General features: G+C 40.1%; 1 protein-coding gene across 2 annotated transcripts in view; it reads left to right on the top strand.

Annotated features, from left to right (window-relative positions):
* The first annotated feature begins 2,565 nt into the window (after positions 1 to 2,565).
* RIOK2 (RIO kinase 2) overlaps positions 2,566 to 26,871 on the top strand; it is a 30,609-nt gene continuing 6,303 nt past the window's right edge. Inside the window, exons 1-9 of one of the 2 annotated variants that reach the window (XM_074995290.1) lie at positions 2,707 to 2,886; positions 4,123 to 4,261; positions 5,193 to 5,309; positions 7,501 to 7,676; positions 15,369 to 15,457; positions 18,659 to 18,850; positions 19,439 to 19,531; positions 22,916 to 23,443; positions 24,862 to 24,958. In XM_074995290.1, coding sequence (XP_074851391.1) covers positions 2,821 to 2,886; positions 4,123 to 4,261; positions 5,193 to 5,309; positions 7,501 to 7,676; positions 15,369 to 15,457; positions 18,659 to 18,850; positions 19,439 to 19,531; positions 22,916 to 23,443; positions 24,862 to 24,958 — 1,497 coding nt within the window. In that variant the 5' untranslated portion in view covers positions 2,707 to 2,820. Of the gene's footprint in view, positions 2,887 to 4,122; positions 4,262 to 5,192; positions 5,310 to 7,500; positions 7,677 to 15,368; positions 15,458 to 18,658; positions 18,851 to 19,438; positions 19,532 to 22,915; positions 23,444 to 24,861; positions 24,959 to 26,871 lie in introns of both variants that reach the window. The other variant, XM_074995291.1, reaches the window with a different exon arrangement.

Genomic DNA, 26,871 nt, shown 5'->3' on the forward strand with positions numbered 1-26,871 from the left:
ATATGCAACTGAATCCCAGCTTGGTATCAGCTGCAAGTGTTATAAACATACTCTATACCATTATCTAAGCCTTTGATGAACATACTGAACAGAACCCATCCCAGAATTATTCCTGCAGAGCCCTACTCACTATGCCCTTCCAGCATGACTAAACTATTGATAACCACTCTCTGGGAAGTTATCCCATCAGTTATGAAACCACTGTATTTCCCTAGATTATTAAGGAGGTCATAGGAGACTATCAAATGTTTCACTTAACTCTACTACTTCACCCCATATCCACAAAGCTTTGTTAGGATAACAAACCATCAAGTTGTTTTGTCATGATTTTGAAACAAACCTATGCTTACTTATCTTACAGATGTTTGCAAATGGATTCCTTCATTATCTTTCCTGGTGCAAAAGTTATGCTTACTGATCTGTCATTTCCTGGGTTGTCCTTATTTCCCTTTCTATAAAGGAACATTACATTTGCCTTTTTCCAGTCTTCTGAACTCTCCCATCTTCCATGACTTTTCAGACAACAGCTCATGGCTCAGGTATGTCCTCAATCAGCTCTTTAACTATTTTAGGATGCATTTGAGCAGGTGACTTGTAGACATTTAATTTGTCTAAGCAATTTTTAATATGTTCTTTCCCTGTTTTGGCTTCTGATCTTACCCAATTTCCAATGTAATTCACTATGCTAGGCATTCAGTCACCACCAGCCTTCTTGGTGAAAAAAAGTAATTAGGCACCTCTGCCATTTCCACATTATCTGTTCGTTTTCCCACTTCATTGAGTAACAGTCCTACCCTGTCCTTAGTTTCTGCTTCTGTAACATATTTGTAGAGTGTTTTCTTGTTACTCTCTGTCCCTAGCTAGCTTGAGTTCATTTTGTATCTTTAACTTTTCTATTTTTGTGCCTACCTGCTTGCAGTTATTTGTTTAGATCAATTTGCAAAATATGAATTATAGTTTCCACTTTGGGGGGGGGGGGGGACAGGAATGGTTTGGAACGCTCATTAGAAAGAATAATGTGAAGCACAGAATAAGTTTATTATTCATATTTTTCTTTATACAGGTTAAACACAGCATACACCATTTCTTGAAATTCAGCTTATGAGAACAGGAACGCCACAGATGACTACAGTACCCAACTTACAATAAGAATGAAGATCTAACAGCCAATGATCAAAACTAATACAGACAACATGTAGAATATGCAAGGCATATTAACTTTTTCACAAATGTGAATTCTGTCAGGAGACAAAGACACTTGGTGCATTTAATTGAATTATTTCCTAACTTGTAATTGCAATAAAAATACAACTAAAAAAGAAAAAAGTTTGATCATCCAAATTTCTGGTCAAACACACATAGTTTTCACGTAGAGACTATCTATTAGGGATGTAAAAATCCTGTTTATTCGGTTAACTTGTTAAGGGGACATAACTGGTAAGCCTCACCCATTTAGGGTAAGGTCAACCAATTAAAGTTTAAAACATCCCTAATATCTATATATATTTTAAAGTGCCCATGCAAACATTCTCCGGAACATGGACAGGGAAGGGGCACAGAGCGGATGGCGACGAGAGGGGGCGGGGGGAATGCTATACTGCCGAGTGACCAGATTTAATACAGTGACACAACCTTGTAATTAAAATTAAAGCATGTTTAGAAAAGCATCCAATTCCATAAAAGAGTTACTACATCCCTTAGAAACTGGAATTACGAAACTGGTAAGTCATCTTCCTGGTTTGACAAGTCTGACTTTATGGCTCATGCCGGAAACATGAGACCTGATTGTGCACAGCGTGTCCTAGAGTGAAAAGACTTAGCACTACAACTTACACGCCACACACAGAAATCAAGGACATTGCAAAGCCCCTGAGGATGAAATACGGTTTGTAGTGGAGGGAGCAGAACTTTAGGAACTTGCAAAAAATAAAAAAGAGAGGAGAGAGAGCAAATGCTGCAGAAATTCACTGGCAAGACACGTGACAGCCCGATGAAGCAGGACTGCCCGGACGCCCCTCTAACTACACGGGGAACTCCAGCAGGGAGACGCTGTCCCTTTCCGCGCAGCAGCCCGTCACCGGCGGGAGACATCCACGACCGACCCCAGTAGCTCAGCTCACGCCGGAGCCCTTCTGCGCAGGCGCACTTGGAAATACGACTTCTCATCCAGACCCAGCGCGCTACGGCGCACGTGGCATCTCAACCTCGGAACCCAACGCAGGCGCATTTCGGGTCGGCAACTCCGCTTCCTGCGCAGGCGCCGTGGGCTCATACCCGCTACTGGCGCAGGCGCAGTTGCCGCCGGCATTGCCACTTTGGTCGGTAGTTGGCGGTGTAACTTTGTAAATTACCTTTGTCGGGGGCAGCGGTAGGTGGCCGCGGTGGCGGTCCCTGCACCGGTCAGTCGCAGGAACAGAGCTTCAGGAATGGAGCCACTTCTCTGCGTCTGGCACCAGGACGCTTCTCCTAGGCAGCCGATCCTGGTAGATACATATAAACCTCATGTTAAAATAACGCAAAGCGGAAAGAATAATGACTTAATCCAGACCGACCTATGACCGCGTAGGTATCAAACCCCTAGAGTCCGTGGCAGCTGTAGAGAGGGTAGTCGGATTTATAGCCCATCAGGCATCTGTGGATATGTATTCACCTACCAGGACCTGACCAATGCGCTGCGCCTGGTGGCGGAAGTAACGCCTTTTCGCAGCGGTGCGCTTGCGCGCATCGGCGGAGTTGGGGTGTCGTGTTCCGGAGATCGACTGCTGGTGGCCCCGGTTAGAACCATCCGTGGGGGCGGCCCGGGAGGAGCAGGGCGCGAGCATGGGGCGACTGAACGTGGTGATGCTCCGCTACCTTTCCCGCGACCACTTCAGAGTCCTGACGGCGGTAAGGGGAGGGGGCGTGACAAGAGCTGGGGCCGATGAGATCCGTAACAACGCACGCAGGGAGCGGGGCGGTGGCGCTGCTGACCTAGGGTGACACCCGCGTGAGAGCTGCCCTGGCCCCGCTCAGATGTGTAACCTCCTCTGAGCCCCGGTGACCAGTGAGCTGCGGCGGGGGTTTGTATAACTGACCTGCTGCTAATTGCGTTCTCCCGGGTGTGTCAGCCGGGGTAAAGGCTGTTCCTATCCTGGGGGGACGTTGTGGTGTGTCCGCCTCCTCCTGCTCGGTGCACTGTGATTCGTTCTTTAAAGTGGGCAAAAAAGCTTTGAAATTATTTTACATTAAGACAAGTCATTGGTTGCTGAAGCAAAGCTGGTTTTCCAGCCACCGACTGAAATGCGGGTAGGGGGATTCCCCCACAGGCATCACCATTAGGGTTAGTCTTCAAGAAGTCTCCTGTTGTTTCACGTTTACCCGTAATAGTGATAGTGAGCATGGTAGAGGAGACGTGGCTTCCCGTGGCCCCTGATTGTCTGACCACTGCGTTATCTTATTCTTCTTAGAGCAGGCCTACACGTGTGCTTAAAATGCTAGTGGCCACCTATGTCTAATCTACACTGCTCCCACCATTACTACTGTCGAAAAACTGAAATGGCAGTGGAACAGCAGATATCTTCGAAAACTTACTTTATCTTAATTTTTATGTTGCTCTCATTATTGTAGCATGCAAGAAATAAAATAAGTTCTCTGAACTGTAGGATCTTTTGATTACTGCTCTGATTTCCTGACAGGAGTAGGAAAATGAAATATACAAAAAGCATGGCACTGTAATGTTTCATTTGCTCTCCCAGGAAATCAAGCATGCTTTTTGTCCCGCTCTCTATGTCTATACATCCCTCATATTGACTTCTAGGTCATGTTTTTTTCCAGGCTAAGATAGCATGTTTCTATTAAACTTTTCCAGCCTTACATGTATTTACAAGTCTTATGGTACATTTGCTAAACAAGAGGGTCTCCATTTTCAGTATAGATTTTTTCCCCCTCAAATTGACTCCATCTCTGCTCCTACTCAAGCAAATAAATTGAAAAGCTGGGTTAAGTTAAAGAAACTTTATGCAGTGCAGTATTTTTAGTCTGTGTCAATGTATATGTGGAAAGTAAGTTTAAGCTTGATAGAGGAAACTGTGGTTTCATTGGGTAGTTAGAGAGTTCATGGATGTCTTTCATTTACTATTTTAGGTGGAGATGGGCATGAAAAATCATGAAATAGTTCCCGCTAGTTTGATTGCGTCCATAGCCAGCCTGAAACATGGTGGATGTAACAAAATTCTGAGAGAGTTAGTGAAACACACCCTCTTAGCTTATGAACGAACTAAAAGTGAGTATGAACCCCCCCCCACTCCCCCCCCCCGGAAATCAAAGTTACTTTTGAGTTCAAGTTGCTCAAGTGTGCTTCATGTAAATGTATTCACTAAAATTCAGATAAATTACCAGTTAAGACAAAATCTGTTCCTGTTCAAATGCCCCATCATCTGAACATAATGCTGAAACATGGTCAGATTGCACAACTGTGCACCTCCACAATAAAGTCCTTGTCAACTCTAGCATACTCATTCATTGTGCACTCACAGCAAAACCATCTGTCCCTTCTGTCTTCAAGATGTTTTGGCTTTTCTGACTTGGCTTTTCTCCTTGGTCAGCTTTTATCATCATGGTTTTCTGTCTTTTTCTTCCCTCACTGCTAGGTGTGTCTTTTCTCAAAATCTTTGAACTATTAATAAAATTATAAAACAATAAAATTCATATTAAGTATTAAATTTTCAATTAAAATTATTGTCTTATATTCAAACAAGACCTGAAGATATATATTAAAAAATACCTAAACCATAATCTATAATAATAAATGGTTACAACTTTCTGATAGCTTTCAGGGCCACCAAAGAAAATGTACTTCTATCAGTTTTCATTTGTGCAGCCCTCAGTGGGCTTTGCATTTGACATGCCTGTTGCATTCTTTACTTACTGTCACCCTCTTTTTGGTTCTCATCATCCATTCCCTTTTTTTTTTTTTCTCACCATTTTTGCTTTCTTTCCCTCAGCTATCCAGATACCTTCATGTGAATGCATTGTTCTCCACTGGTTTCATTTTGCTCATATCTTAAAATGAACACTTTGTAAATTGTAAATTGACTAGAAAGAAGCCATTAAAGTTGCAACTTTTCCCACACTGTTGTGGTTTAAAAAAAGAAACGTTCTATTCGTGGTGTGTATATAGCATTTCATGGAATTTGCTATCTTATATTTTTCAGCTGTCCAGGGCTATCGATTAACTAATGGTGGGTATGACTACCTTGCCTTGAAAACGCTATCGTCACGACAAGTTGTTGCCTCTGTTGGAAATCAGATGGGTGTTGGCAAAGAATCAGGTATTTTTTAAAAATGTTTTTTAAACAGATATCCCCATTATGTTGGACTGGTGTCCAGTAAAGTTTTGTCTGGCTACATAGTACACTAATTTATCAGACACTTAAACTACATTGTCACTGTTTGAAATGTCATACAGTGCCTTCATCAACATTTGAATTTTTCTTCACTTGGCTGATTCTAGAACTTTACTTTAGCCACTCATTCAAATATTTCAGTGGTCATTTGAAATGATAATTAAATGGCATTTGTATTACTTTGTTTGTTTTCTTTTTGTTTGTGTTTCTTTGTTTGTTTAAAAATCTTGTAAGCGATTTTGAGAAACATTTAGTTGAAATTCTGGGTACAATGAAGCCTACTTTTTCCTTTGACTTCAGTAGACCAAGAGTTCACACTTCATTCTCATAAAATGCTCCCATATGGTGTGTTTTCTCTCCCTTATGTATTAATAAAGAAAAATTACATGTGACTAGGATTTCTGTTTTCTGGAGTTCCTTCTACACTAAAGACAAACATAGTGGGGAGGGATAGCTCAGTGGTTTGAGCTCTGGCCTGCTAAACCCAAGGTTATGAGTTCAGTCCTTGAGGAGGCCATTTAGGGGATTGAGGCAAATAGATGTCAGGGAGGATGCTTGCTCCTGCCAAGAGGACAGGGGACTGGACTAGATGACATCCCAAGGTCTCTTCCAGTTCTAGGAGATGTGTATCTCCAATTATAAATAAAATCAATTAAGTATATTAAAACTTACCAGCCTGTTTTGGGTAAAATGTGGCAGCTTCAGCAGTTCTCAGTTGAGATGGGATTCAGTAGCACATTAAATGAGCACAATACTATCTTGGATGCTCTTAGCCTTGTCTGGTATGTGGTAAGGTGGGAAGGTGTGATGTAGATTACTTAACAGAGAACTGTCATTGAAGGATGAAGAAGAGCATTACTGACCTGACTTGAAAGGATGAAGTACATCTCTTGGGTGCAGTGTCTGTTTTTTCTGCCACACTGGAGCTTAGTGAGTCAGAGCAACTAGAAGAATTATTGAAGCTTGTTCTAAGTAGTTTGTTCCCAACAGTACTGGAAACATTTGTGCCATGTTAGGAGTACTTTTCTGCATGTATGCCACTGCCTAACTTCCTTGTTGAAGACAGACCTCAGCTGGTGCCTTGGCCTGTGTAATTCTTCACTTTATCTGGAGCTATTGTACTGTACCAGTGTCTTTTGTCAAGGAGATCGTTACCAAACTTGGGAGTAAGCAGCAGAAACAGATGGTAGTGTCAACTGCTCATTATGACACTGACACAGGTAATGGGCCTTACCAAAACCAAAACTAATACAGTAAACTCTTTGATATCCGGCATCCACAGGAATGTGAGGTTTGCAGGATTATCAAATGTTCTGGAGAAGAGAGAGTTCACTACTCACACTGGGTAGGAGTGAAGAGGACCTTGTTACCTGCACTCATGCAGCACAGAGGGACGCAGGGCAGCGCTGAGTGGGATGCCCACTTCCAACGAAACCAGACCCCAGCTCCCTGTACTTTTCTTCCTGGTCCCGTACTCTGTTGTAGGATGGGCATGGGTCCGTGCAGGAGGAGGCAGGTTTGCAGCTACCATCTCCCAACTCAGGGCTCTGAAAAGCCCTCCAAGGTGGATCCCCACAGAGAGGGGGAAAAAGGGATGGCAGCAGGGGTAGCTGCTGCTGATCTGAAGTGGGGTCCTGCCCCTGGCTGTCAGCTTTCTCCTTTTAAGAACAGGCAGCTCTCTGCAGAGTCTGCACCTGCAGCAGGCAGGCATCGGTTCCAAGGAGGGAGATGTAGTGCCCGTTTAAATTGTTAGCTAACTACAGGATTAATGGGGCTAGATTAAGCAAGTCCTTTTAGTTTCTTCGGGGAACAGGATGGCAAGACATGACATTTGTCAGTTACCATCTAAATGTCTCCCTAGGAGAGCAAGTATACAGCTGGTGTCCTGTTCGCTTATATGCAGAAGAATCAGTAGATGTGATTTGTTTTTTGCAATTGTGTAAGTAATTGATCAAAAAGTTGTGTGGAAATTTGTCACTTTTCACAAATATTTCACAGATCAACTTGTGGTCAAGCCAGAAATTCAACAGTAAGGAGCTGGAATGGTCATGGCACATTTCACAAACGTTTAATCTCGCACACTCAGCTGAACATAATTGTTTCTTCTGTTTTACAGATATTTATATTGTAGCAAATGAAGAGGAGCAACAGCTTGCATTAAAGCTGCATAGGCTTGGGAGAACTTCCTTTCGTAATCTAAAAAATAAACGTGACTACCATAAGCACAGACACAAAATGTCATGGATTTATTTATCCCGCCTGGCTGCCATGAAAGAGTTTGCCTTCATGAAGGTACTTTTAATCACAAAGTATAACTTGTTCATGTCCAAAATAGATAATCATCATCATCATCATCAACAACCAGCGCCCATTGGTGTCTGTCTCTCTCATTATTTCCTTCCATAAAATATATAATGAGTGCTGTAATAGTGAAAAAGGTGCTGATGCAAGGTGCTTTTCTGATCCCCTTTCATGTAATTCACGTTTGCAATGTAAACGGGATTTGCATACATGTTTCTAACCTTAGCAATGAAGTTGCAGGGTGAGTGTCAGACATTTCTGTGTGAAATTTGACATACATAAATATCGATGGCCTCTCGAGGTCCCTTCCAGTCCTACTCTTCTATGATATGATTTGTCCATGCAAAGTAAAATGTGCACAACTGAAAAGGTGCGTTAGTGGACATAAAATGTTTGTTTCACTCAAAGTAAGTCATTTGGATACCAACTCAGTTAAATTTACACTGTTGCTAGACAAAATATTGACTGTGGCAAACTATTTTCAGTTTTACATGGTACAAGATTTGTTTTAATATCTTCTTTTTGTAGGGCCCATGCTGTTAACTATAGGATATGTTCCCTCTGAATTTTCAGTGTTCGGTGGCATTTTAGTGGTGTCTCTCCTATTAAAGAGAGACAATAAGATAGTATAGGCCCAAAAATTTAGGGTGGGTTTTTGTGGGCATCAAGAGCTGTTCATCTAATGCAACTTAATCTTACTACTATTGTGCTGGTTTATAATCTCTGTCCGTTATTGCAGGGTACATGTACCATGTAGATCTCCTGTTTTGCCCTGAAAGAGGATACCGGATCTCTAGTTACTCCTTTTGTTTGTGCCTAATAGGATTATTTGGTCATTGTCTTCCAAAAGACCAATTCTGTAACTTCAGTGTTAGGGAAAAGGCACTAAAACAGATGCGACTTTCAGCACAAGGCATGAAGTGCCAAGACTTGTCTTCATTTTGATCTCCAGCACCTAAGGAATTCTGGTTTCCCCCACATTCTACTCCCAGCACAACTCCACAGTTTCATTTGGTGTCCTGTTTGTATAGCCACTTGCCTCTATTTTCCTTTTCTGTTTTAATGTAGCATTATCCTGTTTATGTTATGTGCTTAAATTGCTAGAGTATATTGAGTGCAGTTTGCTAAAATTTAATGATTGTTCAAATTAAATTAAATATATTGAATATAAATATTGAATATAAATTTTTCCTGTACTCTGACAGATTTATTTGATCATTGTGATGTTTTTTCCTTTCTAATTAGAAGAAGAGCACTTAGTCACTTGAGAGTAGACTGTAGGACCAATAGAGGGATAATATGGTTATATATACTTTTTTTGTGTAATTGAGTTTCTCCGATAATAAATAGTATGGATCTCAACCAGAGGAGTTATTTAGTGAGATGACAGAATTTTGTGCTATAAAACTTAAATGCATCTGAGGCAAGAATATAGAAATATCAGTATATTTTAATATATTCTCAAAATATACTGGAATTTGTCTATTAGTGCTTAATGGTACAATTGTTTAATTTGTTAGTTCTAAAAATCTTATCTGTATGTTTGGTTGGGCTTATGAATGTCAGTTTGTAATAAGAGTTTCTTTTTCACTCAGCTTATCTGAATTACATTTCTCACAGCAAATTTTTTAGTTGCTGTTTTTATAAACAGCATCTCGGATTGTCAGATTCCAACAAGTGTGTTCAGGGTCAAGAGTCAGAACAGGGGCAAACCTGAGGCTAGTAATAGCCATGGAGTTCATAGTTAGATCCAGGCCAGCCAGGGTCAGTACAAAGGGTCAGAGTCTGAGTCAGGTTTCAGTCTAGGTTAGTGGTCAAAATCCAAGTAAACCCAGGGTCAAGCCAGTAATTCAAATCCAGGACCTGGAATAGTCATGGCATGTTGCCGGGACACTTCCTGGAATTCCCCTTGGGTTTATATGTGCCAGGAATTAATCAGGAGTCATGGGGCTGCTCTCTTTCCAAACCTAGAGATGGAACTTCCCATGATCTGCATCCCCAGCAGGTCATGGGAAATGGAATGCATGTTGGTTATTGCTGCTACTGGGTAGCAGCCTGGGGAGATCAGCTGCCTGGGCTTGGAGGCCTGGTTTCTAGATGTATGGGGCCTTATGCAGATGTTTCCTAAGACAAGAACAGGCTAATATGGAATCACAGATACTAGAATTGGAAGGAACCTCGAGAGATTACCAAGTCCAGTCTCTTGCCCTCAAAGCAGTATCAAGTACCATCCTGACCATCCCTGACAGTTATTTGTCCTCCATGCTAGCAGTTCTGTAGGCAATTTATTCCAGTGTTTATCCATCCTGACAATTAGGAAGTCTTTCATTGCAGTTTATTTCAATGGTTTAATCATTGAACTGGTTCAGTTCAATGATTTAAACCACTGAAAATTAAGATACCAGCTGAGGATTTAAAATGCAGGAAGGCTTGTTTTGTTTCTCTAATCTATGAATAAAAACTAATTGTGATAGGATGAGATCTACAAGCTATATCTTGAAATCAATAGGTTATAGGCCTCTAAATACCTGTGACGATTTTGACCATAGTGACCAAATATAATGGATTCAGTTAATTAATTATAGATACTAGTTGTTTTATTTTAATAAATAGTTTTGAATTCAAAACCCATTTTGATACATTTTTTTCTTTGATATCAGGCACACAAGTTTTTATTTACTTTTTTGAAATGCAGGTTTTGTTCATTTGAATTAAATTTAAACTTGTCTCCAAGTGCAGATAATGAAATTAATAATCTCATACGGGAGAAATTATGACTCACTGTATTATAACATGGTAAAGATAAAAATTAAGACTTTTGACCAAGTATAAGTTAAATGACACAGATGCTTAAATGTGTATAGATCATTACTTTTAGTAGTGGAAGTCTACAGTAAATTTAGCGTTCTGCAGAATTTTTTTCCTCTGGACCCTACGGAAGCTTTCGTGAAAATAATTCTTTGAGGACAATTTCAGTCAAAGCACACATTTGTCTTTATTAAATGTTTGGCTAAAAATTATCAATTTTATCTAATGAAAATGCTTTAAAATTTTCTTATCCTTTTTAAATTTTCCCTCACCTGTTTGAGATCTTTTAATTTCTTTCTGTTCATCTTCAGAGGTACACATACTTGTATCCAAATCTGTCTTCCCTTCCTTTATGTCACTGTTGAACAAAAAGAAATTGTTCAATCTTTCAAAATTATTCTTTGAAATATTGTTTAGGTGAACCTGTACACACGGACTAATTGCACTTCCTGGATAATTTTACTAAAACAAACAGTGTGAAATACCTTACAAACTAGATGGTTGGTATAGTTTCATCAGGAACACTCCTATGAGATGAAGGGGGCGGTTAGAATATTTCAGAAATTTTGCAAAGCATTGGCTTATATTTATGCCTGGGTCCAAGAAAGACTTATGAATGTACTTGGTTCTGAACCTGTTTTCCATTGTGGGCCACGTAGCATTCCCTTTAAATCGCAGGGCCGCCCACGAGTCAATCAGGTGCTACGTGCTTGATTAGTAGAGCTGCACATTGCCAGTGACATGACCAGTTTCTCCTCCCCACCATTTCTCCGCAGCCACGCTACTCCTGCCCTTTGCCTTGAAACCTTTGGCCATTTGTTCTTGAAGGAGTAAAGGAGGGACATTGATGTCAGAGGGTCTCCCCCTTTCTGTCTCCACCACTTTTGTAACCCTTCTCTGCAGATAGTGGGAGACAGGACTCCGGGAGCAAGAGAAAGCTGATGCCTGAATGAACTCCAAGCCCAGTCACTCACTGCAAAGAGAGGGTGCACAGTCTCTCCTACACTTTCCCAGCAGCCAGTACATGTGCATACTCTGTCTCTCTCTCTCTCACACACACACACACACACACACACACACACACACACACACACTTGTATATTGTCTCTCTCACTCTTTCATGCTCCCCACTCAGCACATACTTATGTTGTTGTTATTCTTGGTACTATATGTGCATACATTCTTTGTAATATTAGTCTTTCAAAGTGCTGTTGTTTTAGTATTTTGACTACTCTGTACATTTCATCATGTTATTTTTCTTCCGCTTAAATTTAATTCATTGAGTAGTGAGTTCTAAAATGCTTAACCTGTACCGGCTGGAGTATTTATACCTACGGTAATAGGTATTTTATTTTAAAAATGTATCAACTTTTTTTTTTGTTTTGTTTTTACTGGTGGAGCACATTCACACATTACCTCAATAGGTGCACATAACAAAATTCATTCCACACAAGGGTGGAAAAATTTAGAGGGAACATTGAAGCTCTGTGTATGTTACATGACTATGTGCACACAATATATATGCTACCTATAGCTGTGTCTACACGTGCACGCTACTTCGAAGTAGCAGCACTAACTTCGAAATAGCGCCCGTCACGGCTACACGTGCCGGGCGCTATTTCGAAGTTAACTTCGACGTTAGGCAGCGAGACGTCGAAGTCGCTAACCCCATGAGGGGATAGGAATAGCGCCCTACTTCGACGTTCAACGTCGAAGTAGGGACCGTGTAGTTGTTGCGCGTCCCGCAACTTCGAAATAGCAGGGTCTGCCATGGCGACCATCAGCTGAGGGGTTGAGAGACGCTCTCTCTCGAGCCCCTGCGGGGCTCTATGGTCACCGTGGGCAGCAGCCCTTAGCCCAGGGCTTCTGGCTGCTGCTGCGGCAGCTGGGGATCCATGCTGCAGGCACAGGGTCTGCAACCAGTTGTCAGCTCTGTGTATTTTGTGTTGTTTAGTGCAACTGTGTCTGGGAGGGGCCCTTTAAGGGAGCAGCTTGCTGTTGAGTCCGCCCTGTGACCCTGTCTGCAGCTGTGCCTGGCACCCTTATTTCGACGTGTGCTACTTTGGCATGTAGACGTTCCCTCGCAGCGCCTATTTCGATGTGGTGCCGCGCAACGTCGAAGTTGAACATCGACGTTGCCAGCCCTGGAGGACGTGTAGACGTTATTCATCGAAATAGCCTATTTCGATGTTGCTACATCGAAATAAGCTATTTTGATGTAGGCTTCACGTGTAGACGTAGCCTATATGGCCCCGAGGATGTCGTGTGGGTTGCAACTGTGTGCTGTTTTGGCTGAGGATTGAGAACCACTGCTGTGTAGGCTGTAATTAGTCAAGTGCTCCATGCAAAAAGTTAATCATGTTGAGCATGTACAGAAGTCTCTATAGAATTTTAGCCTTGGAAAAAGCAGGTTTTTAAAAATATTTATATATTTTGTAATTCTGGCCAAAGTGCTAGGAATGTTTTAAAAAAAAAAATAAAATAATCGTGTGCTCATTGTGTGTGCCTTCATTTCCATTGCTTTTAAACTATTAGTTTACCTAGTTTTCATCATAGTATGGGTTTCATCTGTTTATATAATCCATCCATCCCCTATTCTGGCTGTAGCTTTGTTCAAATTAAAGTAACAGCCATTGCAGACCCGGACTTCAGGGCTAAGGCCACTTCCTAGAAGAACTAAAAACTATGGTCCTGTATTTGTCAAATTGTAGTCTCTAAGAGCTTCCTTCCATGCTTCTGTGTACAGTGGACATTGTACTGTGCAGATACCGGCTTCAATCATTTTAAACCATCATCTTAACTAGAATTATTTAGCACTAAGTGTAACCCTGCAGGAGAGTGATTCTCCATGCTTGCACAAATATAGACAGAGTTTGCCATTAGATTCCCTAAGGATTTTGCTGGGTTTTTCCCTCTGAAACTTAATTTTCCAAATTTAACCCTCCTTCTCCACTCCCCTCCCAAGAAGAAAAAACAAAAACAGATCTCTTGCTGGTTTTCCTTTTCCTCCATCTACCTCCCTGCTAGTACACACACCCTGCCACCCACTTTTAGAAAGTATTGGGGAAAGCCTGCAGATGGTTTCAACATGCATCTAAAAGAGGAAGAAATACGGAGAAATAAAACTAAATCCATCTAAAATTATTTATTTTGATATTAGAAGGAGATACATGGAAGTGAAATCTGATTGGTTGTGAAATCCATTGGCACTGGCGTAAATATAGGAATAGAAAAAGAACTTGTGATTGGGTTATGTACATTAATTGAGTTTACGTCTAGAAGAGCTAACAGTAGTGCCACAGGCATTATGTTCTTGCCCCATATTTCTGTAATGTGGTTATGATGAAGCTTAATTATTCAGGACAGTGAACTTTTGTGTTTATGGACATGCAGAAAAATTAGATTAGCCAGACAAAATGGAACTGGCAAAAAATCAAAATGTGGAATTTGTTTAGTTCTTGACACAGCATCCTCCAGTTATTTGCTGATGTTTATCAGGGGTCACTAGACCAGATCTGATTCCATTCTTTTCTCTTTGTTACATCCCCAGTTTTCTCTGGACTGAATACAGTGAAACTATAAACAAGTTAATAGTACAAGTACAGAATTTCAGGTCTGGAGTCTGAACTTTGCCATTTCATTCATTATACAGCAGTATCTCAGTCTCTGGTCTTTATAAATGAAACTTCTGCTATCATGTATGCTTTGGCCTTATGCTGTTTGACATTTTTATCAAAGATCTGAAAACATAAAACTATCTCTGGTGAAGTTTTGCAAATAACATGAAGATTGTGGGAAAGAGAAATAATGGGGGGAGGGGGGAAATTTACTGAGACAGAGTGATCTGGATTGTTTGGTGAACTAGGCCCATGCAAACAGTTGGGCTGTGTCTAGGCTATAGTAATCTTTCGAAAGATGATCTTCTGTGAGATCTTCCTTCAAAAAAGCGTGTCCGCACACAAAAAAGGGGATCAAAAGATCGATCCACTCTTTCGATAGAGTGCGTCCACACAGCCTCTTCTGAAGGAACAATCAAAAAATCCAGCACCATGAGGACTGCCCTTTCAAAAAAAAAGGGTCTGTGGACCGTCTACGCAATTTTATTTTTAAGATGCTTTTGAAAGGAGGTGCTCTTCTAGAGGGCTTCTGGAAGAAGAGTCACATTCTTTCGATTCCTTTTGGTTCCAAAGAGTGCGTTTTGTGTGTGGATATTCCTTGTGCCCTTTTGAAAAAGGGCTGGATTTTTCTGAAAGAACTTGCTAGTGTAGAAGCAGGCTATGTGTTTCAGTACATCCAAACACCAAATCATATAAATAGGAAGGTAGGAATTGTGGGCTTGCCAGTCTAGCAGAGAAAGGTATAACGTGATCCAAGGGCTGGCATTTGAAGCTAGACAAATCCAGACTGGAAATAATGCACAGATTTTTAATGATGAGAATAAATGATCCGTTGCAACCATTTGCTCCAGGTTTTGGTGGTTTCTCTCCCATTGGAAATTTTAAAATCCAATGCATACTTTTCTGAAAGAGAGACTCTAGTTCAATTGAATTAATTCAGAGAAGTCCTGTGGCCTGTGTTTATACAGGAGGTAAAACTAGATGATCACATTCTCTTTTGGCCTTACAATGTATACATTTTTTTTCTCAGTTACTTGATATGTCAAAATATTTATCATAGTATGTAGCACACATTAATCTTTTTAAGTTGTATTTTGGTGCTGCCCAAAATGTGATAGGTGCTGTACATCAGTAAGAATACATAGACTCTGCCACCAAGATTTTTTTACAATTTAATAATGTATGCCATTTAATAATATGTGAGAAATTGTCTTGGTATGCAGTAGCACTAATTTTCCTACTCTTTGTCTCTTTCCAGGCTTTGCATGATAGAAAGTTTCCTGTTCCACAACCATTTGACTATAATAGACATGCAGTAGTAATGGAACTTGTTAGTGGTTACCCTCTGTAAGTACTGACAATTGAAACTGTTGGAGACAAAGTCTGAACGCCATGATTAAATTACAAATTACAAAAGATGAATATAGGCAAACAACACAGGAAAGCAGGGGCCAGATTAGAAAGGCGAAGGCACAAAATGAGCTCAAATTAGCTATGGGCATGAAGGGAAACAAGAAAACTTTTTATAAGTACATTAAAAGCAAGAGGAAGACCAAGGATAGGGTAGGCCAATTACTCAGTGAGGAGGGAGAAACAGTAACAGGAAACTTGGAAATGGCAGAGATGCTTTATGACTTCTTTATTTTGGTCTTCACTGAAAAGTCTGAAGAAGGAATGCCTAACATAGTGAATGCTAGTGGAAAAGGGGTAGGTTTCAAAGATAAAATAAAAAAAGAACAAGTTAAAACTTACTTAGGGAAGTTAGATGTCTGCAAGTCAGCAGGGCCTGATTAAATGCATCCTAGAATACTCAAGGAGGTGATGGAGAAGGTATCTGAGCCATTAGCTATCATCTTTGGAAAATTGTGGGAGACAGGAGAGATTCCAGAAGACTGTAAAAAGGCAAATATAGTGCCCATCTATAAAAAGGGGAATAAGAACAATGCAGGAAGCTACAGACCAGTCAGTTTAACTTCTGTGCCAAGCAAGGTAGTGGAACAAGTAATTATGGCGGTCATCTGCAAACACTTGGTAAGCTGATAGGGAACAGCCAGCATGGATTTGCAAAGAACAAATCATGTGAAACCAATCTAATAGCTTTCTCTGATAGGCTAATGAACCTTATGGATAAGGGAGAAGCGGTGGATGTGGTATATCTAGACTTTAGTAAGGCATTTGATACGGTCTCACATGATAGTCTTATCAAAAAACTAGGCAAATACAACTAATATGGGGCTACTATAAGGTGCGTGCAAAACTGGCTGGGTAATCATACTCAGAGAGTAATTATTAATGGTTCTCAATCCTGCTGGAAATGTATAAAAAGTGGGGTTCCACAGGTTCTGTATTGGGACCAGTTCTGTTCAATATCTTCATCAACAATTTAGATATTGGCATAGAAAGTACGCTTGTTAAGTTTGCACATGATACCAAGCTAGGGAGGGGTTGCAACTGCTTTGAAGGATAGGGTCAAAATTCAAAATGATCTGGACAAATTGGAGAAATGTTCTGAAGTAAACAGGATGAAGTTTAATAAAGACAAACACAGAGTGCTCCACTTGGGAAGGAACAATCAGTTTCACACATACAGAACAGGAAGCAACTGTTTAGGAAGGAGTATGGCAGAAGGGGATCTAGGGGTTACAGTGGACCCCTAGAGTTAAATGTGTGTCAATGGTGTGATGCTGTTGCAAAAAAAAGCAAACATGATTCGATGATGCATTAACAGTAGTGTTGTGAACAAGACCCAAGAAGTCATTCTTCCACTCTACTCTGCGCTGGTTAGGCCTCAGTTGGAGTATTGTGTCCAGTTCTGGGCACTGCATTTCAAGAAAGATGTGGAGAGATAGGAAAGGGTCTAGAAAAGAGCAACAAGAATGATCAAAGGTCTAGAGAACATAACCTATGAAGAAAGGCTGAAAGAATTGAGCTTGTTTAGCTTGGAAAAAAGAAGATTAAGGGGGGGAAACATGATAGCGGTTTTCAGGTATCTAAAAGGGTGTCATAAGGAGGAGGGAGAAAACTTGTTCTTTTGGGCCTCTGAGGATAGAACAAGAAGCAATGAGCTTAAACTGCAGCAAGAGAGGTTTAGGTTGGACATTAGGAAAAAGTTCCTAACTGTCAGGATGGTCAAACACTGGAATAAATTGCCTAGGGAGGTTGTGGAATCTCCATCTCTGGAGATATTTGAGAACAGATTAGATAAATGTCTGTCGGGGTGGTCTAGACAGTACTTGGTCCTGCCATACAGGCAGGGGGCTGCACTCGATGACTTCTCAAGGTCCCTTCCAGTCCTAATATTCTCTGATACCTACAAAACATAATCTCCAATTGAAGACTAAATTAAATAGAGTAACTATGATTTTGGAGATCTTAACTGTAGTACATGCTCAGAGGCACTTTGATTCATTAGCGTAGGTAAAAATTACATCTGAATATTTATGCAGGGGACTGTGTTTTTCAGTACCATAGAAGCTAACAGTGGCCCACCAATCTCCATGAAGGCAGCTAGTACTCTATAACCCAATCTCACTGTAGTAACAGAGCACTATTGGAATCTGGGATAGTTGGAAGGGCAATTCCAGTTATGCAGTCCTCCTTTCTCTCTCACTTTTTCCCCCGTCTCCACCCAAAAAATACACTGTTCTGTATCTAGTAAAAAAAGAAATTAAACCATACTGGTAATATATTTTAAATCCTCTAACAGTGTCTTTTTAGGATCATTTCTTCTTCTGTTGGTGGTTACCCCAGATATTTTTTCTTCCTCTTCAAACAATTTGTTTATGGTCTTAACCAAAGACAGAAGTGGGGTGGTTTACACTCTGACAACTACACTGTCGGGGAAAAAAATCTTGTGTTTATTCATGGGACTGTGTGCTTTTCCTTGGCTTCAGGTCATTCTCCCCTATTTCTTATAATGCACTCTGTCATCACTCACCATTTTCAAATTCAGAAAGAAATAATTTCTTATTTACACACAGATATTTGTGTTACAGCAGTAGTGCGGGGGGGGGCAAGTAGTCTTCAGGTGAGATCATGCTCTGTTTAATTGTCATTTTGTATTATCTGAATTTTTTTAAAACACTAAAATATTTGTAAAGTTTGCATTTGAAGAGCTGGTTTGATGTTGTTTGCACAGCTAAAAGCATAAAACAAATTTGGTACTGGGTATAGTCCAATATAACCTTTATACTTATACTAGTATCTAAACAGTAAATCCTTTCAAATTTTCAGCACTCCCCTTTCCCCTTATGACGTGAATTTTAGTGCAGGGAGAGGTGCTGCAGATGGACATCTGTTTAATTCCACATCAGGTAGTGATGGGCATCACCACTACAAGCTTCACCATTCTTTTCTGTCATTGTTTTTCCAGTCTGCTGTGGACAAGGGATGTAGGGGGAGTGTATTTTTCATACCCAGTTAGTCTTGGGTTTGATAAGAAGTCAGACAAACATGAACACCATATGTGAAAAGAGGAGTGGGGGTTATTTTGCAGCGGAATTGGGTTTTACTTTAACTTTTCATTTTCTTGTATGCTTAATATTTTAGGTGCCAAGTGCATCAACTAGAAGATCCTGCCTCTGTGTATAGTGAGCTAATGGAACTAATTGTAAAATTGGCCAACCACGGTTTGATTCATGGAGACTTCAATGAATTCAATCTCTTATTGGACAACGAGGATCAGGTCACCATGATTGATTTCCCACAGATGGTATCAACATCTCATCCAAATGCTGAATGGTATATATTCACTCTTACCACATTTTCTAACTCAGATTGACCATTTGAGATTATTAATTTTTGTGTGCCATTCTTAACTTTCTTCTACAAATACTGTCTTGTAAAATGAATAATGCCACACATTTACTCAGTTTTAATTTTCCATTTACCTAAATGTCAAAATTTAGATTGGATGCGTGATTGGATCTTGCAGAGATTCTCAGTAAACCAGGTCAAAGTTGCAGTGATGCTGTGGTTCACTTTTGTGTTTGAATTTTCTCTTTTCACCTGTGTGGTAGCTAATCTCTTCTTAATAAAGTGTAAAAAAGCAACAGTGTAGGTGTAAAAGCTGATTACAGGAATTTCCTTGCCAGAGCAATTCTGGCTGTACACTAATATAAAATGAAGTTAGACAGAGTTGGAAGAATCTCATTTTTCTAAAATTCAGTAAATTTAAGATGAGTTTAAGTTGAAGAATTAATACATTAGAAGCTCTTGAAGCAGTGACTGAGACAAATGTGAAATAGAGCTTGAGATGTTTAGAAACATACCCAAAAGCTTGTAGGTCTGTAGCTTTAATTCTGTGGAAACAATTCTATATATTTCCAGGTATTTTGACAGAGATGTCAAATGTATTAGAGACTTTTTTAAGAAGCGCTTTGGCTATGAAAGTGAACTTTTCCCAACCTTCCAAGATATCAGGTGAGAAATATTACTTGATTAGGGTTTTTAATTGATCAGTAAAGATGACAGGACTCTCTCTGTATCAGTTTTTTATATTATGAGAATGTTGACCAAAATTTGCCGGGAAATTGTGGGAGGGAGACAGCATTACACCTGTCATTTCCTTTTCATTTTGATATGGGATTTTCTTTCTTCTTAATATCAGAAATGTCTGTGCTCTCAATCTGTCTAAAATCACTGTAGGTGACATGCTAAAGCTTTACCCCCAGTTCACATGCTATTGTTTCCTACCATCAGGAAACCAGGAAAGCTTGTGTTCTTGTAGCTGGGAAGAGGTCTCTTCCAAGACCCAATACAAATGGTGCTCCAACCCACATCACTAAGGCTACGTCTCCACTACAGCATCCTTTCAAAAGGTAATCTTCTGGAAGGTATCTTCCAAAAGATTGCCTTTCAAAAAAGAGTGTCTATGCACAGAAAGCAAATCAAGCCTTCGATCCACTCTTTCAAAAGAGAGCATTCACATGGCTCTGGGCGCACTTTCAAAAGAACAGACCAGGAAAAACCGTGGATGGGGTCTTTTGGCTGAAAAGCCCTTCTGGTCCCCTCCTAAGCACCCTCATCCTGCACATGATGAACGCTGCCTTAGCACAGACAGCGCAGCAGACCTGTTGCAGGGACCAGACACCCAGACCACAGGCAGATGGACCCCCAGCAGCTCCCTGACGGGGAAATCCTTGAGACCATGGTTGGCCTGTTGGCCACGTTGCACTTCACCATCCTCCAGCACCTACCATTGTTCTGCAGGCAACCTCCACGGGGCACCACCTGCTCCCCTCCTCTGAGCGATCTGGCACCTTTGAAGCTGTCCACAAGCTTCGAGTGGAGGGACCAGCTTGTCATGGGGGAGTGGGACGACAACTGCTGGCTCCAGAACTTCTGCGTAGCCAAGCAGACATTTCTGGAGCTGTGCCACTTGCTGGCCTCTGCTCCAGAACACTCACGTGTGGCTCGCGCTCAGCTTGGAGAAGCGAGTCACCGTTACCGTCTGGAAGCTGGCCACCCTGGACAGCCACTGGTCTGTGAGGCAGTAGTTTGTGGTGGGCAGGGCAATCGTTGGGACCATCCTCAGCCTGTAACCATGTTTGGGATTCTTCCGCCCCAGGTGCAGGACTCTACACTTCTCCTTATTGAACCGCATCAGATTCCTTTTGGCCCAGTCCTCCAATTTATCCAGGTCACTCTGGATTTTCTCTCTACCCTCCAATGCATCTACCTCTCCCTCTAGTTTTATGTCAGCCGCGAACTTACTGAGGGTGCAATCCAGTCCCTCATCCAGGTCATAAATAAAGGTGTTGAACAACACTGGCCCCAGAACCAAGCCTCGTGGCACTCCGCTTGAAACCAACCACCATCCAGATATTGAGCCATTGACCACTAGCCATTGGGCCTGACCATGAAGCCAGCTTTCTATCCATCTTATAGTCCAAGGATCCAATCCATATTTCCTTAACTTCTGGGCAAGAATGTTGTAGGAGACTGTATCAAAAGCTTTGCTGAAGTCAAGATATATCACATCCACTGACTTCCCTATGTCCGCAGAGCCTGTTACCTCATCATAGAAGCTAATCAGATTGGTCAGACAGGACTTGCCTTTATGAATCCATGTTGGCTACTTTTGATCACTTTCCTCTCTTCCAAGTGCTCCAAAATGCATTCCTTGGGGATCCTCTTCATTATTTTCGCAGGGATTGAGGTACGGCTGACTGGTCTATAGTTGCCTGGATTGTCCTTTCCTTTTTTAAACATGGACACTGTTTGCCTTTTTCCAATCATCCAGGATCTCTTCTGATCTCCAAGAGTCTTCAAAGATAATGGTCAAAGGTTTGGCAATGACATTTGCCAATTCCCTCAGTACCCTTGGGCACATTAAATCCAGACCCATGGATTTGTGTACATCTAGTTTTTCTAGATCACTCAGAACTTGTTCCTTCCCCACAGATGGCTGCCCTCCACCTTCCCATACTGCATTGTCTAGGACCGTCGTGTGGGAGTTGCATGGAGTACATCAGCTTTTCCTACATCATCTGTCACTAGGTTACCTCTCTCATCCAGTAATGGCCCCACACCTTCTCTGATAACCCATTTATTGCTAACATGCCTGTAGAAACCCTTCTTTGTTACGCTTCACATCACTTGCCAGCTGCAGTTCCAATTGTGCTTTCGTTTTCCTGATTTCGTTTTCCCCAGCATTCTCCAGCTGTATGTTCATACTCCTCCTTAGTCAGCTGTCCATGTTTCCATTTTTGTTGTATGCATCCTTTTTGAATTCAAGCTAACTAAGGATTTCCCTGTTAAGCCAAGCTGGTTACCTACCACATTTGCATTTCTTACTATGCAGCAGGATGGCTTGTTCTCATGCCTTCAGTAAGACTCCTTTAAAATACTGCCAGTTCTCTTGAAGTCTTTTCCCCTTCATCTCTGTTTCCCAAGGGATCCTGCGCATCAGTTCTCTCAGGGAGTCGAAATCTGCCCTTTTGAAATCAAGAGTCTGAATGTTACTGCTCACCCTTCTTCCTTTTGTCTGGATCCTGAAATCTACAATCTCCTGGTCACTGCAGCCCAGGTTTCCTCCCACTTCTATTTCTCTTACTAGTTCTTCCCTGTTTGTGAGCAGCAGGTCAAGTTGTGCATGGCCCTTGGTCAGTTCCTTCAGCACTTGTACCAAGAAGTTATCCCCAACATTTTCCAAAAACTTTCCTGGATTGTCTGTGTGCTGCTGTGTTGGTCGCCCCCAACAAATGTCTGGATGATTAAAGTCTCCCATGAGAATCAGGGCCTGTGATTTGGAAGCTTCACTTAGCTGCCTGAAGAAATCCTCATGAAGAAAGTCAGAAGAGCCCTTATAAGTACACTTCATTTAGAAGATATTGAACCCCTTCCAGATTTTTTTTCAGTTACTTTTCAGCAGGGAACCAAACACACTTTAACCAGAGCATGCTAAGTGTTGAACTTTTGATAAATGCAGAATTAGTGCTTATAGACTATGTAATATCATAAACATAAGTTAAATTTAAATCATAATACTTCAGAAGTGTACAGATGTTGTACAGTCATAACTACAGATACTGAAATCATCATTGTAAGTTCTTATACAAATAGCATTGTATTTACATTAGGCCATATTCTATATCTTGAACTCACCTTAAGTTCAGTGAGTCTGCTTTAAGATTCCACTCAGCATCTGAAAGAGTGGCAGAATTATATACCCGTGCAGTTCTTTAACAGAGGCAGTTTAATGATGGTGGTTGTTAGTAATCATGTCTTTAAAAAATACTGAAGAGATTTAATGTGCTGAGGGGAAACAATTTATTTGTGCTTCGATCTCTTCATCTTTTCCAGGAGAGAATGCTCTCTTGACGTAGAGATTGCAGCCAGTGGCTACACTAAAGATATGCAGGAGGATGATGAATTGCTTTACCCAGCAGGTCCTGATGAGGAGGATTGTAAAACAGTGCTTGTAGATGATCTTGATGGGAAAGTAGATCTGTGTACCACAGAGGAGGAAGAAAAAACAAATTTCACAGATGAACGGGAAGATAATGTTGAAAGCAGATCCTCTGAAGTTTTGGCATGTAGCAGTAAAGAAGTTGACATAGCTGACAGTAGTAAAAAAGCACAAAGCTTAGATATGACAGAATTAAGTCATGCTCTAGAAAAAGCTGAAGGGCAGATTGGCTTTTCCAGCAACAATAGTAATGCAGAGAGTTCTGCAATTGATTTTTCTGAGGATGAAAAGAGAACTGAAAATTCCACCAAAATTGAAGATCGTGCAGGTCAAGGAGAATACTCTGCTGACAAAGAGCATGAAGATGAATGCCCTGATCTGGTCAACTTGTCAACATTAAACAGAGAATTCAGGCCTTTCAGGTATAGATTCATATTGACTGGTTTAGACAGCTTACATTTATTTTTTATTTTCAGTAAATGAATATCTTTCAAGTAGTTCAGCATGCACTGGTGTTCAGCCAGCCATGTTTAAATTGAAAATATATTTCTAATCTCAAAGTGAACATATGCTGCTTTCCTTTTGACCAGATTCTTGGTATTGTATTGATTATTCTTAGGTTCATATATTTTCTAGTGTGACAGATCAGTTGTCTTGCTCCATAGCATAAAATGTAATAACCAGACTTTGATGTCTGAGCTATTTCCCCTTACCTTCTATAGCTATTGTATACTTTTCTATTGGATGCATCTTTAGCCTGTTTGCACTCATGAAAAGGGGTTTCGTGTTCTTAAAATACTGCTCCACATTAACTTTTATGGTGCAGTTTGCAATTAACAGACTGTTTCTTGAAGTGAAATCATTCTAGTGAGCTAAGGAGCACAAGCTCTCGAGATCCAGTCATAATAACTTAGCTGTTTGTTATTCTGGCTTTCAGTTCTTTGCCTGTCCTGATCAGCGATCATAATTGCCTCTATCCTAGCTCCTTAGAGCATGAGCTCTATACCAGCAAAAAATGTGTGTGGATGGGTGCATGTAATTGAGTACACTGAGCAGTAGCCCCTTTTTCTCCTTCTGTCCCTACCCCATCCAATCATTTGAATGCAATGATTTGCTGTCTGGACAGCACTGGATAGGCGTAAGGAGAACCTACTGATTTAACTTGTCTTGTTTTTAAAGTAATGTGCGTTACTAGTGAGTGAATAGATATAGTTCATGTCTCTTTTTGGCTAGGAAATGTTGCCTTGATGTTTTGTTAGAATTTTTCCTTCAGCATGTAGGGAATTAATGTCATGTAGCAGAATGACATTTTCACTTTTATGAGTACAAGTCATATTGGCTTAATTTGCTGACAATTTTTTAGTACCGTTGGCATTGCAAAGCCAATACAGTGATACAAAAACAAGACTGATGAATTCTTTTTTGCCTCATCCACCAGCTAACTTCCAATTACCTAATTTCTTCACGGGCAGTGGATAACATTGGGCAAGGCTCACGTTAATTTTCAGATCAGATGTTGAGGGTTTTTTTTAACTTGTTAATTTTTATACATGTAAGCTAAAAAAAATCAAATGGCGATCACTGAGCATAAATATAAAAGAATACTGTCACTTTAAACATTTTTGGCATTTATTACGTTCTTGGTCATTGTGTCATGTTACAAATTAGATCTGAAAATTCAGAAAATATAAAACACCTGTCATGTTGAAGTCAAGTTAATGTAGAAATATGTAAATTTTCCATATTATGCATATTTAGACTGTAAAACTTACTTGTAGCAAAAGGATATTTATTTTTCCTTTTTGCTAGGTGAAATAAAAATGCATTTTATATATTTTAGAGATGAAGAGAGTATGATTCATGTCAATGAACACAGAATGAGAACCTTAAGTACCACCTCCACTGGCAGTATTAGGAGCTGCTCAACAATTCCTCAGGTAACTAATATATACAAGTGTTCTAGTTTATCTCTGTAGATTCTTAAAAATTGTAAGATGATGATGTCTTGTTGTTAAAATGGTCTTCCAAATGTAATGTGGATCAGTCCAAATTAATGATTCCATGATCGTGGAATTGTGTTCCAGAATCTGACCTTTCATTTTTGTTTCTAAAAATCTGAATGTTTGTGTAGATAACGTTAAAACATTTAAAATGAATGTAAAATGAAGCAATTCGTCTTCAGATATCCTCAAATCTTAGCTCCAAGATTTTTGAGCTGTGTCATATTTCCTTTAGTATTAACTGTGAAATTCAAAGACAGTGATATTAAATGTTAATGTGTTATGTATTTCACTGTTGGTCACTTTAGCAAAAGCATCTGGTTAATGGTTTATCCTGTAGTCCTAAACTTCCTTTGATGCTTCCCCAGATACTAAGAGCTAGCTACAGCTGTGTCCTAATATGCTGCTCATACTTCTAGCTGCCCTGGCAATTTCTGCATTATGTGTTGTCAGTACAAAATTCAGCAGTATGTTGAAAGTGAAAAATGTAGTGCAGCATTCCATATTTAAATTTTCTGTCAAAAAAACATAGGGGACACTAGAAAGGTTGCTTTATTGGTTTTCATATTTAGTTCAGTAAAACATTACATTTTTATAATTTAAATAAAATTGTCAAACTTCTTCTGCTGTACTTCTGTCCTGCTTAGTTCAGGGTCTTTGTTGTAGTGTACACAACGCCTTGAGTATTTTATCCACCTGATGGTAAAGGAGAGCAGAAAGTACATAACAATTGTGTGATGCTGCAAAACATTATTAATATAACTTTACTTATATCTGCTATTTTAAGTGGAATTGTGCTCTTCAGAGGCAATTATTTTTGCCTTTAGCAACCTTGTGATTTAAAAAGGAAGCATGATGGTTTTTGTAGATGGATTTCTTTTTCTTCTATGATAATAGTTTTTCATCAGAGAGAAATTTTAGATTTTGTGTGGTCACTTGTGTCAGATAACAAATATAGGCCTTGTTTGTGTCTGATTTTTTTTTTTTTAATGCTGCTTTCTCAGTAACTCCTACATTTGTAGGCTCATCCAGTGAAGACCAAGAGCATAAATGTAGTATGTTTGCTCTCTGGAGTGAAGGTTGCCAGTGCCACCTATTCTCAGTCTTAGCAGATTCTTTTATATTTGCGTACAAAATGGCATTGCCTACACCCTCTGCAATTTCTCATCAAATTCAAAAGCTTAAAAGTAAGAAGTGTGATATGCACCTGGAATGAATAATAGCTCTGTCCTGGGATGTCCAGGGGAAGAAAACAAAAACAAGGCTGTTAATAACATTTTAAATAATCATTTAAAACAAAACAAAAAAAGTAAAATAAAAGGGTGTAGTGTGGGTGATAGCTCTCAAATATTTCCCATATATTAGTTTGCCACCTTGGATGTGCAACCTCTAAGTTGAACTCCAGCATTGGATTTTTTACATGTAAATCAACCACAAATGTAAATGTTGGTAGGCCACTATCTGACATACAATCAGTTTGTTTCTTTCTAGTGCTAGCCAAATTAAAAAGTGTAAGGTATAGAATGAGAAATAGAATTAAAATAAGTCAAGAAACAATGAGACCTACCCACTCCTCTCTTCCTAGAAATTTCTTTAGCATTTTTCCATAGAACTTTGGCTTTAAATGACTTCAATAGTGTAAATATGAGAGTCTGAAAAGAATGAGATTTTTTGAAGCTGTATTTAAATCTCAAAGCCTCTACTCAAATAAAAATAGCTATGCTGGTGTCTTCTGCCACACTTTTATATAAATTGCATGCTTGTTTTAGAAACCTAACTGCAGGAAAGGGGGGGTGAATATTCTGTACAAGTTAACTTACCTTCTGCTATACCAAATGAAGAAAAAAAAA

This window comes from Carettochelys insculpta, chromosome 5 (genome assembly GCF_033958435.1).
Source record: "Carettochelys insculpta isolate YL-2023 chromosome 5, ASM3395843v1, whole genome shotgun sequence".
Classification (NCBI taxonomy): Eukaryota; Metazoa; Chordata; order Testudines; family Carettochelyidae; genus Carettochelys; species Carettochelys insculpta.